Raw genomic sequence first — 15126 nt, 5'->3', positions numbered from 1 at the left:
GATGAAATTGCGCGGGTATCCGTTTTTGGCGAATACTTTGTACAGGTGTTCCTCTTCCTCTTTTTGCAGCTGAAACTGACAACTGGAAGCGGCAGGGACAGGCCACTATAAATGCCGGAGGAAACACCACAGAAGCGCTTCACAGGAGGCTCCCAAGCACTGAGGATGTCACCTAGACAGGGGACGAAACGTTTGCAACAAAAATTTCTAGCTCAGCGAACAGAACCACAACAATTTCAGGGTGTGTTGCCTTTCGGGATTCTGCTGGGTCCCTATGCACAATTCCCATCTACACCGGAACAACAATTATCTGGCTATTGTAAAACCTGGGCCGATATTATTTAGAGTATCGCAGGCCATACAAGGTCTTCAGTAAACCAAAGTAACAAGTATTCCTGAACTGAAACAGTTTATTTACACATTTCAACATCAAAAAATGTTTAACACTTGTAATATTTACAATCAGTTCCAAATGTAATTAATATTAAGTTGAAAACTACATGCAATGTACTGTTAGACTATTCACACAACACAAAGAACGCATGCATTTATAAACAAAGTTAACTTTATTAAAAACGTGGACAAGCCAATTATTGAAGTATTGAAGATGTTCATTAAAAACTTGGAAACTTTAGCCTAGAAAGTTCTAGGAAGAAATTACATGAATAACCAAGATCAACAGTCAATGAGCTACTCAATCATATTAAAGTGTGATCTTTCATTTTCCCCTGAGGATTCAAACTGTTTTTTTATTTCCAATTGTTTTTGGAGGTCGTATTGTAGCTGATTAAAGGGTACCATGTGATTCAGTGCTCTCCTGGTTAAAAAAATTGTTCCATTACATTCATCTGAAAATACAACCATCTTAAACAGCCAGGCTTTCAACTTGATTCCAGTTCAAGCTTAGATTGGTGCAATATGTCGTATACAATGAGGCTACATATTTAAGACATTAAATGAGATGAACACTTTTCTCTCAAAGTCACTCTCTTTTCCAGAGGATATTGGAGGCTGGATCTTTAAAGTTATTCAAGGCTGAGTTTGAGATTTTTGACAGGAAACAAGGCAAGGGTAATGGGGTGAAGGCAGGAAATTTGAGCCAGGACCACAATCAGATTAGCTGGGATCTCACTCAATAGCAGGGAGACGTTGCCAGGGCCAAATGATTTACTCCTGTTTGGTCCTATATACTCATGTTCACGTGAATTATAAAACTGTCTTTTCTTTGCTGTTCTTTTCTCCTGAAGTCAAGATGTAAAGCTCTTATCAGCAAATAAAGCCTGACTGGATTCAATTGATTTTTAAACAGGTAATCAATATACATTACAATCAACTACAGGAGAATGGAATGCTCTTTTATATTTAATATTTGCAAGTGAATTTCTGTAGTTAATAGAAATGCTAAAATCCTTTCCATTATTCAAGCTATCATCAAACCTAATCTCAAGAGCACTACACTTAATTTCACTTGCACCACCAATAAAACACGACACAGGTAACTTAAGCTTAAAGACTTCATTCTTATTTTTGGTCCCTCTGCATTATTTTGCAGTCTGAGAAGATAATCTAATTTCATTATAGAAATACATCAAGTTAGAATCTTGTGCTTTTAAAAGTGCTAACGGCAAAACGAACTGCAGCAAATAGTGTGACATGACTTGAACAGTCTCTCTATATTCAAACATTTTAGGACTTTTAAATTCTGGTTGTTTACATATAGGACATTTGCTCAAGTACTACAACTGTGGACACTTCTAATCATGTTTTCCACTCATTAGGGGCTATGCACAAGGCATCAATATTAAACCCACCTACAATATCTAGTAAATACATTCATTTCTCTAAACTACCTCTCATCTATATGCACTAATTTATTATTTGAAGGCTAAATCTTTCATGAGGCAACCATCATCATGAAACACAAAAGTCAGCTGTTGAATTTCAGAGATTGAATACATGTGAAGGTAAAAGCTCTGTATAATTCTACAGAGAATTAATTATATAGCTTAGTCTTGCAGCCTGGAAATTAAATCAAATTATAATATTTCTAATTTCTTAACTAATTGGTGTTGGTTTCTAGGCTGCTATTCTGAGTTTAAGAAGAAATAGCATTGACTCCATCTATTCTTCCTGCTGCCTTAGGAAAGCAACCAACATAATCAAAGACCCCTCCCACCTCCGTTATATTCCCTTCCATCCTCTTCTGTCAAGCAGAAGATATAAAAGTTTGTACAAACTTTCAAACAGATTCAAGAACAGCTGTTATCAGACTGCTGAATGGACATCTTTAATGTTAATATTGATCTCTCTCTGCATCTTCTCAGCAGCTGTATCCCGTACTCTATTCTGTCAGTCTGATGCACTTGTATAATTATGATCAGCTTGTAAAACACGTGAACACTTTTCACTATATTCAGTGTGCGTGATAATAATAAATCAAACAAAAATAAGCAGCAAAATTCCAATAAATTAATATCTTCGGTAATCTCACAGGTTCTCTCATATTCTGTATATATAAACATGCATCAGTGCTATCTAACACTGAGAGATGATCATTTCAGAACTATTAAACACCAGTTTTGTCACTAACTGGCATCTGTGCGTAAATAAGATTCAAGGCCACTGTTAAACATGAGTTCACAATTTGATTAACAGCTCGTCTGGTATTGTATCCATCGGAATACAGTTCTTCAATAAATGGGAGTTCATTGCCTTTGATATTCTACACTGGCTAAATGTTTATAAAAATTGCCACTTTTTGCAATCTGATTGATTGCACCAGTGACAAACAGCTCAACCTGCTCTCAACCATTTGGATCTACTTTTTGTTAGGTTTTGTTGAAGTCAACTTGCAACCGCAGCTCCGTTTCTGTATGTTTCAGTTTGATTTCAAATTCTTCAATATTTTTCATTTGCTCTTTACTTCAGGTTATCAGGACAAAATCAATGTAGGCATTGTATTCAAGTCCACATTACAAGGTCATAAAATGCAAGAGCAGAATTAGGCCATTCGACCCATTGAGTCTGCTCCATTATTCAAATCATAGCTGATATGTTTCTCAACCCCATTTTCCTACATTTTCCCCCATAACCTTCTTACTAATCAATAACCGATCCATCTCTGTTTTAAACACACTCATTGACTAGGCCTCCACTGCCTTCTATGGCAATAAGTTCCACAGATTTACCATCTTCTGACTGAAGGAATTCTTTTACTCAGTTCTAAAGGACTGGCCTTTCGCTCTGAGGCTGTGCCCTCAGATCCTAGTCTCTCCTACAAGTGGAAACATCTTCTCAGTGTCCCCTCAATATTCTCTAAGCATCACCGAGATTTCCACCATCCCAACGCTACTAAATTCCATCAAATACAGACTTAGAGTCCTCAATCATTCCTCATACGATAAGTCCTCCATCTCCAGGCTAATTGCTATAAACTACATCTGGACCCACTCCAATGCCAGCACATCCTTCCTTAGATACAGAGCCCAAAGCTGCTCACAATATCCCAAATGAAATTGGATTCTTCCATAGCATCAGCAGTACATCCCTGCTTTGGATTCTAACCTTCTGGAAATGAATGCTGACATCACGTTTACCTTCCTAACTGCCAAATGAAAATATATGTTTACCATTAAAGAATCCTGAATAAGTACTCCAAAGTCCCTTTGTGTTTCAGATTTCTGAAGCCTTTTCTCATTCAGAAATACAGGTCATTCTGCTAAACATGCATTTCATCAGCACAAATTGGCTATAACATGATTAACGAATTGTGAACATTGTTTGGATAATGGGACTTTTATACTGAACAGGTATGATTTTCCATTAGTGATCTTCTACAGCAGGATTTCCTATGGCGGTTTTCCATAGCAAAACTTAGCATTCCATAGCATAGAGGAATACAACCGTTGCGTTATAGCAGAACAACCTGTAGTCCTCAGCTCTATTCTTTCCAAAGAGTATAACCTCACAGTTTTCCACATTGTAACCGGTCTGCCACTTCTTTGCCCACACTCCTAGACTGTTCAAGTCCTTCTGCAGGCTCTCCGCCTCCTCAACACTACTTGCCCCTCCATCTTTCTTTATCTCTAACTTTTCAAAAAGCCAGCTCACTGCACTGAGAATAAAGTCATCTTCACTCACTAACCATCATTCATAGACTGGAGTAAAATGATTTGATTCAGCTCACACCTCATGGACAATTATATTATTACTTGAACTTTTAATTATTTAACTACAAAAGCACCACATCATATTCCTCCAAAGATGCCCATGCTTATGTTTTGGTTGCTAACCATGATATAATCTCAACGCTAGCTAATTCTATTGAAAAATTAAGACATGGAAACCCTAACGAACAGGTATTAAAACCCAGTCATTAACAGATGTAATATCTAAACAAAGATAATAGATGTTTAGTTGGAACAAAATATTTAACTTTTCACATGCTTTCTCTCAGAATAAATTCAATGCAGTTTAAATCCTAAACTTAGCACCAAGTATTTCCTAAAGATATTGAGATTGGAGTTACATTTCTACATGCCTTTGGGATGGTTTTTAACCTTACAGCACGATGCTTTTAAGTCGAGCATTGGTGCAAGTATATCATTTAAGAGAGTGACGTATGTTTCAAATATAAAGATCAAGTGCACAAAAATCGAAACTAAATTATGTGAACACATACACTGCTTTGATATTATAGTTCAGTCATATTTCCCAAAAAATAATAAGACTTCATAAACCGAATTAGAGACAACATTGCAACACAAAACAAATTTCCCTTCAATTGGTAGTATTACTAATGTCTATGATTGGTTTTAAAATTACATCCTTGAATAAAAATATTAGCAGTCACAACTCAACAAAATTAATTTATATTGAAACAAATAATCATATATCAAGGAAAACAAGGCAGTATGACATGCAACGAAACTGAGTTCAAAGACCACTTAGCCAACCATTTAGTGTGTGCGTGTGTTTGTTTTCCCCCAAACGTGGAACAGAAGTTCCATAAGGCGTCAATAGACCAGTTTCGCTGCATTGAGTTCATGAAAAATGTGTTTGCAAGTATTGACTTGTTAATGTCAATATTCCACTACATCACTGTCCAGATTTCACTTCTGTCCATCAAAATGCTGCTGTTATATTTCCAGGATTATTTTACAATGCAAACATCAGATTCAACACGCTGAAATAGTTCATCAATTGGCACGTTAATTTAATTCTTGCTTTCTTCTAGCTTTTCTTCTTCTTCTGTTTTAAAGAAAAGCAGTGGAAACATTCCTAGGATGCAACCAATGGTCACACCTATAACCTTGCCCTAAAAAGAAATCAAGAGAAGTGTCAGGATTTTTTTTTAAATAGATGGAATATCCACTTAAAACATGAAGTAATTCACATTTCAAAAGGCTGATCATTATACAGATGGCAGTGTTGTGCTCATTTAAATTAGCCACAAGAAACTCAGTAGGTGAACTTTAGAACAAACACTGACCCTATTACACCTCAGTTCCCAGATCCACATCCAGTTTTATATTATTACACACTGCAGAACATTTTTATTTTAACTGCCACCAAATCTCCCATGTGACTAAGTAAAATAATTTATAAACACAGCCAACAGGGGGCAGCACATCAATAACAAATGTGAGGGAGTCTGGGAAGGAATTAAATTGAAATCAGTTTGGATGGGGAAATGCACACATTCATGCCCACATCCAGTTTTATCTCAGGGCCCAGGGTCAGCCTTAATTAAAATGCTCAACACTCTGGCATGACCCCAATTACAAATCAGAACACTCACCCACTAAACCTACTTCAAACCTTCCAAGTCTAGCTTCTGCCCCAACGTAACAGGATAGTACCCATTCTCGGTCCTTGACTCTTGCAGTGTAGTGGTTGTGTCCCTACATCTGAGCCAGGGGGCCCAGGCTCAAGTCCCACCTGCTCCAGGTGTGTAATAAATATCTGAATAGGTTGATCAGAAATATATACCCATTCCCTGATCCCAGTTACCCTTCACAGGGTCTGCTGATCCTAATTGCGCAACCCATGACTGAGACCCAACTTCACTTATCACAACATTATCCATTGCACCAATCAGATCTCATATTACCCAATTCTGACCCTATTTACAGCTCTTAGTCTGCAGCATGGGTTCAGCTAAATCTCAGTCCTCCACCTTTACCATTAAATCTCTTCTTAACAAGGTCCCAATCAAACATAAGTTAAACCTGAGAATACTAAATGATATTAATGAGACCTTGCAGTGGCCAGGTAATTCCTCCAATCATAGGAACAGGAGGAGGCCATATGGTCCTTGAGATTTCACTGCATTTCCATTAGATCATTGCTGCACTGTATTTGGACTCAATGTGCTGTCGATCCACTTAACTCTATATAGCACCTATAGTTAAACAAAAATGTGCAAACAGTCTGGTTGAGCATAAGAATGGAGTTGTTGGTGAGGAGATGCATCAGGGATTGAAGACTTGTTAATTTTTAAAAATTAATTATTTGATCGGATGAGCACGCCCCTGGCGAGGCCAGCATTTATTGACCATCCCTAGTTGCCCAAAGGGAAAGTAAGAGTCAACCACATTGTTGTGGGTCTGGAGTCACATGTAGACCAGACCGGGTAAGGATGGCAATTTCCTTCTCTCAAGGACATTAGTGATGTATTTTCTACCAAATAATAGTCAATTCATGCTCATCATTAGACTCTTAATTCCAGACTTTTATTGAATTCAAATACCACTACTTGCTGTGGGGGGATTCAAAGTTGAGTTCCCAGATTAACAGTCCAATGATAATACCACTAGGCCATCATTGTCCCCGGTCAGAATTTCAAATGGAAGAAACGGTTGTTCACCCCATTATGACAGCATGGCATTCTAGAAAGTGTAGAGGAGTCAAGAGCGCTGGGGTCTGGTTCCCGGTCATGTGGAATCTGACATGTTTCTGGGTGATGTTGATTGGGCATCATGTGGATGAGAAATAAAAGAATGGGGCAAAGGTTGATCCTTGGCAGAAGTCCAAGGCAATGGTACAAGGTTCCACAAGGGAGGCACTACAGATGTTCCCCTGTCTAGGACGAGATAGATAAGGATAAAAACAGGCAAGATCAGTTGGGTGATAGAAAGAAAGTGAATGGCAGTGATGTGATCAATCACATCTAAGACTGTAGACAAGTCAAGGGGGATCAGGAAGGATACATTCCTGTAGCCATATCTACATACAATCTTACTATACCCTTTCCTAATGAAAATCCACAGACCTCAAGATTGAAAATTTTAACTGACCCAGCCTTTTGTGGAACAGAATTCCACAGCACATACATTCCTGATTTCACTCCTGAATGACCTTGCTCTTATTTTAAGATCATGTCCCCTGTGATCTGGATTTCCCACTAGATAACCCTGAAAATAGTTTCTCCAATAAACAGAAGATTGAGAGATGACCCAATTAGTGCAAAAGAAACCAAAAAGTGGTTTGTCTGACAAAAAAAAAATGTTTTGAAACGTGGAGAAGCTCAAATCTATGAGGTCCCAAGTCTAGGATGGACATAATGATATCCACGATGAATTCAGGAGAAATGTCAAGGAAATTTTGTCTTAACCTACGCAGGGGGATGAAAATAGAGAATTCACGATCACATGAGGTGACTAAAGCAAATGGTGAGGATGCATTTCAGGGAAGTTAGATAAGTACTTGGGTTTCATAACCCCATCACCCTGTGGATAACAAAATGTACTCAACTCCCTTCCAATCACTTCTTGCAAGGATGCCTGCCTTGAAGAAGTTTTCCTTCTCTCTCTACAAGAATCTCAGGGAGTCCCTCTCCCACTGCAACTCCCAGGTCATGTCCTCTGCCCTGAAGCTCTTCAACCATGTCGTGAAACAAACCCACTACTACAGCCACATCTGCTTCCTCAGTGCATGCCTCCGTAACCAACTCATCCCACACGGACTCCGGACCACCTTCAAACCGGCAGCGTTCGGACCCGAACAGGACAAACAGTACAGACTACAGATTCAAAAACACCAGCAACAGTTCTCCTTCAAGATCCTCCGCTCCACGCTTGCAGCAACACGCCGGCACCTAACCTCTCTACAGTCTGCCCTGCCTCAGCTGAGGGCCACACTCTCTCAGAATTGCAAAGGACCCACTCTGTACTACATCCTCAGGAGAATCCATACTCTCAACAAACAGTATTTCAATTCCATCTCAAACATCAAAAACTGTAAGTACAACAAACTTTTATCCACCCACCTCCATAACCAGCGCTCCTCAAACATTCCAGAAGATTCCCCTGGCCTCGGAAACGCCATTAGCCATGCGGCTGATGCAGCTGCCACCCCCACGCTGATTGATGATGTCACTTCCGCCCCCATTATGGCCACTCCCACAGCCACTTTCGCCCCTCACATCATTGCCGATGCCACATGCTCAGTGACGTCCGCCACCCCTACTGCCGTGTCTGCCACCACTTCCGCCCCCACCAGCGCCACTCACCTGCATTCTGCTGACACGCCCCCCACAGACCCCACTGTCACTATCCCCACCCCCCAGAACCCCGAGGGGAGCACTACCCCTGCTCATGCCTCCACCCCCATTCCCCCCACCATCACACCCACTCCAGGTACTGGCTCCGACCCCACTCCCAGCTCCCAGCCCTGCCGAGTTTTCACCATCCCCCCGGACCTCCCACTCACTGAGGACGAATGATCAGTCCTCAGCAAAGGACTCGCATTCATCCCCCTCCGTCCACGCAATGAATTTAATACACGCCGTGACATCGAACACTTCTTCCGTCGCCTCCGCCTCCGAGCTTACTTTCACAATCAGGACCCCCGCCCACCTTCCGAGGACCCCTTCGCCCACCACCAACACACTGCATCCACCTGGACACCCCACGCTGGCCTATTACCTGCCCTCGACCTCTTCATTTCCAACTGCCGCCGGAACATTAACCGCCTCAACCTGTCTACCCCCCTCCCCCACTCCAACCTCTCACCCTCAACGCGCAGCCCTCCAATCCCTCTGCTCTAATCCCAACCTCACCATCAAGCCAGCGGATAAAGGGGGCGCAGTGGTAGTCTGGCGCACTGACCTCTACACCGCTGAAGCCAAACGCCAACTCGAGGACACCTCTTCCTACTGCCCACTCGACCATGACCCCACCCCCCATCACCAAACCATCATCTCCCAGACCATACAGAACCTCATCACCTCAGGAGATCTCCCACCCACAGCTTCCAACCTCATAGTCCGGGAACCCCGCACTGCCCGGTTCTACCTCCTTCCCAAGATCCACAAGCCTGACCACCCTGGCCGACCCATTGTCTCAGCATGCTCCTGCCCCACTGAACTTATCTCTACCTACCTCGACACTGTCCTATCCCTCCTAGTCCAGGAACTCCCCACATACGTTCGAGACACCACCCACGCCCTCCACCTCCTCCAAGACTTCCGTTTCCCCGGCCCCCAATGCCTCATCTTCACCATGGATATCCAATCCCTCTACACCTCCATCCGCCATGACCAGGGCCTCTAAGCCCTCCGTTTTTTCCTCTCCAGACGTCCCCAACAGTACCCTTCCACCGACACTCTCATTTGTTTGGCCGAACTGGTCCTCACCCTTAACAATTTCTCCTTTGAATCCTCCCACTTCCTCCAGACCAAAGGGGTAGCCATGGGCACACGTATGGGCCCCAGCTATGCCTGTCTCTTTGTTGGCTACGTAGAGCAGTTGATCTTCCGTAATTACACCGGCACCACTCCCCACCTCTTCCTCCGCTACATTGATGACTGCATTGGCGCCACCTCGTGCTCCCGCGAGGAGGTTGAGCAATTCATCAACTTCACCAACACATTCCACCCTGACCTTAAATTTACCTGGACCATCTCTGACACCTCCCTCCCCTTCCTGGACCTCTCCATCTCCATTAGTGAAGACCGACTTGACACTGACATTTTTTACAAACCCACCGACTCCCACAGCTACCTGGATTACACCTCTTCCCACCCTATCTCTTGCAAAAATGCCATCCCGTATTCCCAATTCCTCCGCCTCCGCCGTATCTGCTCCCAGGAGGACCAGTTCCACCATAGAACACACCAGATGGCCTCCTTCTTTAGAGACCGCAATTTCCCTTCCCATGTGGTTAAAGATGCCCTCCAACGCATCTCGTCCACATCCCGCACCTCCGCCCTCAGACCCCACCCCTCCAACCGTAACAAGGACAGAACGCGCCTGGTGCTCACCTTCCACCCTACAAACCTCCACATAAACCAAATCATCCGCCGACATTTCCGCCACCTCCAAAAAGACCCCACCACCAGGGATATATTTCCCTCCCCACCCCTCTCCGCCTTCCGCAAAGACCGTTCCCTCCGTGACTACCTGGTCAGGTCCACGCCCCCCTACGACCCACCCTCCCATCCTGGCACTTTCCCCTGCCACCGCAGGAACTGTAAAACCTGTGCCCACACCACCTCTCTCACCTCTATCCAAGGCCCTAAAGGAGCCTTCCATATCCATCAAAATTTTACCTGCACATCCACTAATATCATTTATTGTATCCGTTGCTCCCGATGCGGTCTCCTCTACATTGGGGAGACTGGGCGCCTCCTAGCAGAGCGCTTTAGGGAACATCTCCGAGACACCCGCACCAATCAACCAAACCGCCCCGTGGCCCAACATTTCAACTTCCCCTCCCACTCTGCCGAGGACATGGAGGTGCTGGGCCTCCTTCACCGCTGCTCCCTCACCACCAGACGCCTGGAGGAAGAACGCCTCATCTTCCGCCTCGGAACACTTCAATCCCAGGGCATCAATGTGGACTGCAACAGCTTCCTCATTTCCCCTTCCCCCACCTCATCCTAGTTTCAAAATTCCAGTCCCCTTGACTTGTCCGACCTGCCTAGCTCCTTTTCCACCTATCCACTCCACCCTCTCCTCCCTGACCTATCACCTTCATCTCCTCCCCCACTCACCCATTGTACTCTATGCTACTTTCTCCCCACCCCCACCCTCCCCTAGCTTATCTCTCCACACTTCAGGCTCTCTGCGTTTATTCCTGATGAAGGGCTTTTGCCCGAAACGTCGATTTTGCTGAAGCTCCTCGATGCTGCCTGAATTGCTGTGCTCTTCCAGCACCATTGATCCAGAATCCCTTCCAATCACGCTGCATTTACTTTATATCTATGTATCTTCATTATAGATTTCTCTAAGAGAAATAGGTCCAAAAACTCAAAGCCTCTCAATATTTTGTAGACCTTAATTAAATCGCCCCTCAATCTCGTTTTTTCCCAAAGAATGAATCTAGCATAACCAATCTTTCCTCATTGCTACAATTCTCCATTTGAGGCAACATCCTTGTAGATCTCCTCTGATCCTGCTCAAGTACAATCGCATCTGTCCTGCGATGTGGTAACTAGAATTGTACAGTGTTCTAGCTGCAATCTAATTAGCATTTTATACAGTTCTAGCACAAAATTCCTGCATTTGCCAATGAAGGAAAATATTTCATTTCTTAATCATCTTACCTTCCAGCCCTAATATCTTAAGGGATCTGCATACAGGCACACACCACAGTCCTCTGCTCTCTAAATCTCTCTGTACCTTACATTTATTCCTCAACTCCTTCACCCTCCCAAAAATCCATTAGCTCACACTTCCTTGGACTGAATTTCACTGCTTCTTTTCTGCCCACAGGGTCAATCCATTGTCATAATCATAGAGTCATTGAGATGTACAGCACAGAAACAGACTTTAGTCCAACTCATCCATGCCAACCAGATATCCTAATCTAATCTCATCCTATTTGCTACCACTTGGCCCATATCTCTTTAAACCCTTCCTATTCATATACCCATCTAAATGCCTTTTTAAATGTGGTGATTGTACTAGCCTCCAAGACTTCCTCTGGCAGCTCATTTCATACACGCACCAGCCTCTGAAAAAGTTGCCCGTTAGGTCTCTTTTATATCTTTCCCCTCTCACCCTAAACCTATACCCTCTAGTTCTGGACTCTCCCACCCCAGAGAAAAGACTTGGTCTATTTATCCTATCCATGCCCCTCATGACTTTATAAACCTCTTTAAAGGTCACCTCTCAGCCTCCAATGCTCCAGGGAAAACAGCACTAGCCTATTCAGCCTCTCCCTATAGCTCAAATCCTCCAACCCTGGCAACATTCTTGTAAATCTTTTCTGAACCCTTTCAAGTTTCACAACATCCTTCTGATTGGAAGGAGACCAGAATTGCACACAATATTCCAAAAATGGCCTAACCAATGTCCTGTACAGCTGCAACATGACCTTCCAACTCTTGTAGTCAATATTCTGACCAATAAAGGAAAGCATACCAAACGCCTTCTTCACTATCCTATCTACCTGTGATTCTACTTTCAAGGAGCTATGAACCTGCACTCCAAAGTCTTTTTGTTCAGCAACACTCCCTAAGACCTTACTATTAAGTGTATAAGTCCTGCTCTGATTGGTTTTTCCAAAATGTAGCACCTCATTTATCTAAATGAAACTCCATCCGTCACTCCTGAGCCCATTGGCCCAACTGATCAAGATCCTCTCGTAATCTTAGGTAACTGTTTTCACTGTCCACTACACCTCCAATTTTGATGTCATCTGTAAAATTACTAACTATAACACCTATGTTCATATCCAAATCATTTATACAAATGACGAAAAGTAGTGGACCCAGCACAGATACTGGTGGGTCCACCAGTGATCACAGGCCTCCAATCTGAAAAACAACCCTTCAACCACCACCCTCTGTCTTCTACCTTTGAGCCAGTTCTGTATCCAAATGGCTAGTTCTCCCTGTATTCCATGAGATCTAACCTTGCTAACCAGTCTCCCATGGGGAACCTTGTCGAATGCCTTACTGAAATTCATATAGATCACATCCACCGCTCTGCCCTCATCAATCTTCATTGTTACTTCTTCAGAAAATTCAATCGTTAGTGAAACATGATTTCCCACGCACAAAGCCATGTTTACTATCCCTAGCCAGTCCTTGCCTTTCCAAACATATAAATCCTGTCCCTCAGGATTCCCTCCAACAACTTGCCCACCACTGAGGTCAGGCTCACCGGTCTATAGTTCCCTGGCTTTTCTTTACCACCTTTCTTAAGTAAGGACACCACATTAGTCAACCTCCAGTCTTCTGGCACCTCACCTGTGACTATCGATGATACAAATATCTCAGCAAAGGGCCCAGCAATAACTCCCCTAGCTTCCCTGAGTTCTAGAGTGCACCTGATCAGGTCTTTTGAGGTTTTTTTTCAATGTTAGTCTTCCAGTCTATAGATTTATTCATCACAAACCACATCAATCATTTCTGAATTTCTTCATCATACCCCTACAGTCACGTTAAATTCTTTACTAGACACTATGACCATCTAGGGACAGAGAGCCACTAAGCTCCTGTAGAACTCCAGTGCAAATAACCTTCCGGGCACAAACACTCATCCATGACAATATTTTGCTTCCTGTTGCTGAGCTAATTTTAGATCCAGCACACGAACTTGTCTTGGAACACATGCTCTTTAATTTCCAGCTGGGTGCCTATGTGGAACCTTGTTTCTGTGAGGAGCCGACTCTCAGCCTGCATCATCTTTATAATTAAAACAAAAATTGCTCAAAATACTTAGCAGGTCTGACAACATTAAGCTGAAAATATTAAGGTGTTTAAAGAGAATCAAGTTAACTGAAGATTAGAGAAACAAAACAAAGCAGAGTTAAGATTGAGTCAATGATGGTTTTTCACCAGAAAACCGAGAGAGAGGGGAGCCTGGGGTGAAGAGATGCAGGGGGATGAGGAGAAGAAACTGAGGGAAGGTAGAGTTAAGGTTTTGAAATAGGCACACCATCCTGAAACATTAACTTCGAAATCCAGAGAAACGTCTAAATATAAGTAATGTCTCATTTCAGAGCAAATCTATGCTTTATATGTTATTTTTCTCTAAATTTCATCTTTCTGCTTTTTCACATAACGTTTGAAATTTGCAGTGAGCAAGCTGGCTGCATTTTTTCATTGATGTTTCTCCCACAACTGAGTACGGTACACATCATGCTGATGCCCATGAATGACATTCTGAGCAATTAGTGAGTGAAAATGCTCTACTGCTCTTTCAACTGACTACAACTGGGACAAGTAGTAAATACCAACCACAGGTGTCAACTGGAAGTCTAGAAACTGATAACAAACTGGCCTCAATTCCCACTTGAAGCTGGATCCAACAAATCCAACTGAACTGGCTTTTGCTAAAATCCATATAGACTACATCAAGTATACTACCTTATTTATCTTAAATATCTCAATATTCTCAGCTAAATGAATACAAGTCAAGGTTTTTGGAACTTGATTTCACAACTTTTTAACTTGTACTGTAGCTTTTCTCAGATGTAGAAGACCAAGTCAGTTTGCCACAACATACTCTGATGTCAGTGATAATGCGAGTTCAGTCCCTGTAAGATAGTTTTTGAGGCTTATCGTATTTCTTTGTACAATACGGATATTGTCAAATTCACACGTGTGCACAACTATGTTTAGCAACTTGCAAGTGAAGAGGATGTTACATGTAGTGAGGAAGAGCCTCTGGAGATCAATTTGATGCTGAGGAATGGTGTCTAAAACCAAAGCAAGATTCCAGATGGAGTTTAATCAGAGCTCTGTCCAACTGAAGAACAATTTCCTCCCTTTGATCTCTTGAAATAAAAGCCAACATCCATCTGCTTTGCTTGTTGTTTATTTTGTGAGAGTGCACAGAAAATTTGAATAATTTGTGTTTATTTCCTCTTCTGAAGTGCTTAGCCTCTTGCTTTTTGGTAAGTATTCCAATATCTCTTTTTTGGATTCAAAGCTGATGACCGCACACATGAATTCCATCTGTCATGTTACTGCCCACTCAAACTATATATGTTCCTTTTATAACTACCTGCCATCTGTTCAGTACAACTTATTAGGTCTCCTATCTTGATATCATCTACAAACTTCTGTCTATAACTTTGTCCAAATCATTAATAAATAAAGAAGGTTATGAAGAAAAAGGAACTGAAGGCTGCCATTCAGCCCAATTAGCCTGCTCAAACATTTGAAAAAGG

The 15126-nt window shown here is 42.5% G+C and overlaps 1 protein-coding gene across 2 annotated transcripts in view; it reads right to left on the bottom strand.

Annotated features, from left to right (window-relative positions):
* Positions 1 to 396: 396 nt before the first annotated feature.
* tmem65 (transmembrane protein 65) overlaps positions 397 to 15126 on the bottom strand; it is an 87170-nt gene continuing 72440 nt past the window's right edge. For both annotated transcript variants that reach the window (XM_043688531.2, XM_043688532.2), the window contains one exon: positions 397 to 5317. In XM_043688531.2, coding sequence (XP_043544466.1) covers positions 5216 to 5317 — 102 coding nt within the window. In that variant the 3' untranslated portion in view covers positions 397 to 5215. The remainder of the gene's footprint in view (positions 5318 to 15126) is intronic.

Source organism: Chiloscyllium plagiosum, unplaced genomic scaffold (genome assembly GCF_037043375.1).
Source record: "Chiloscyllium plagiosum isolate Xiang-an unplaced genomic scaffold, Cpla_swu_hap1 HiC_scaffold_4, whole genome shotgun sequence".
NCBI lineage: Eukaryota > Metazoa > Chordata > Chondrichthyes > Orectolobiformes > Hemiscylliidae > Chiloscyllium > Chiloscyllium plagiosum.
This window is presented reverse-complemented; position numbering and strand designations above follow the sequence as displayed.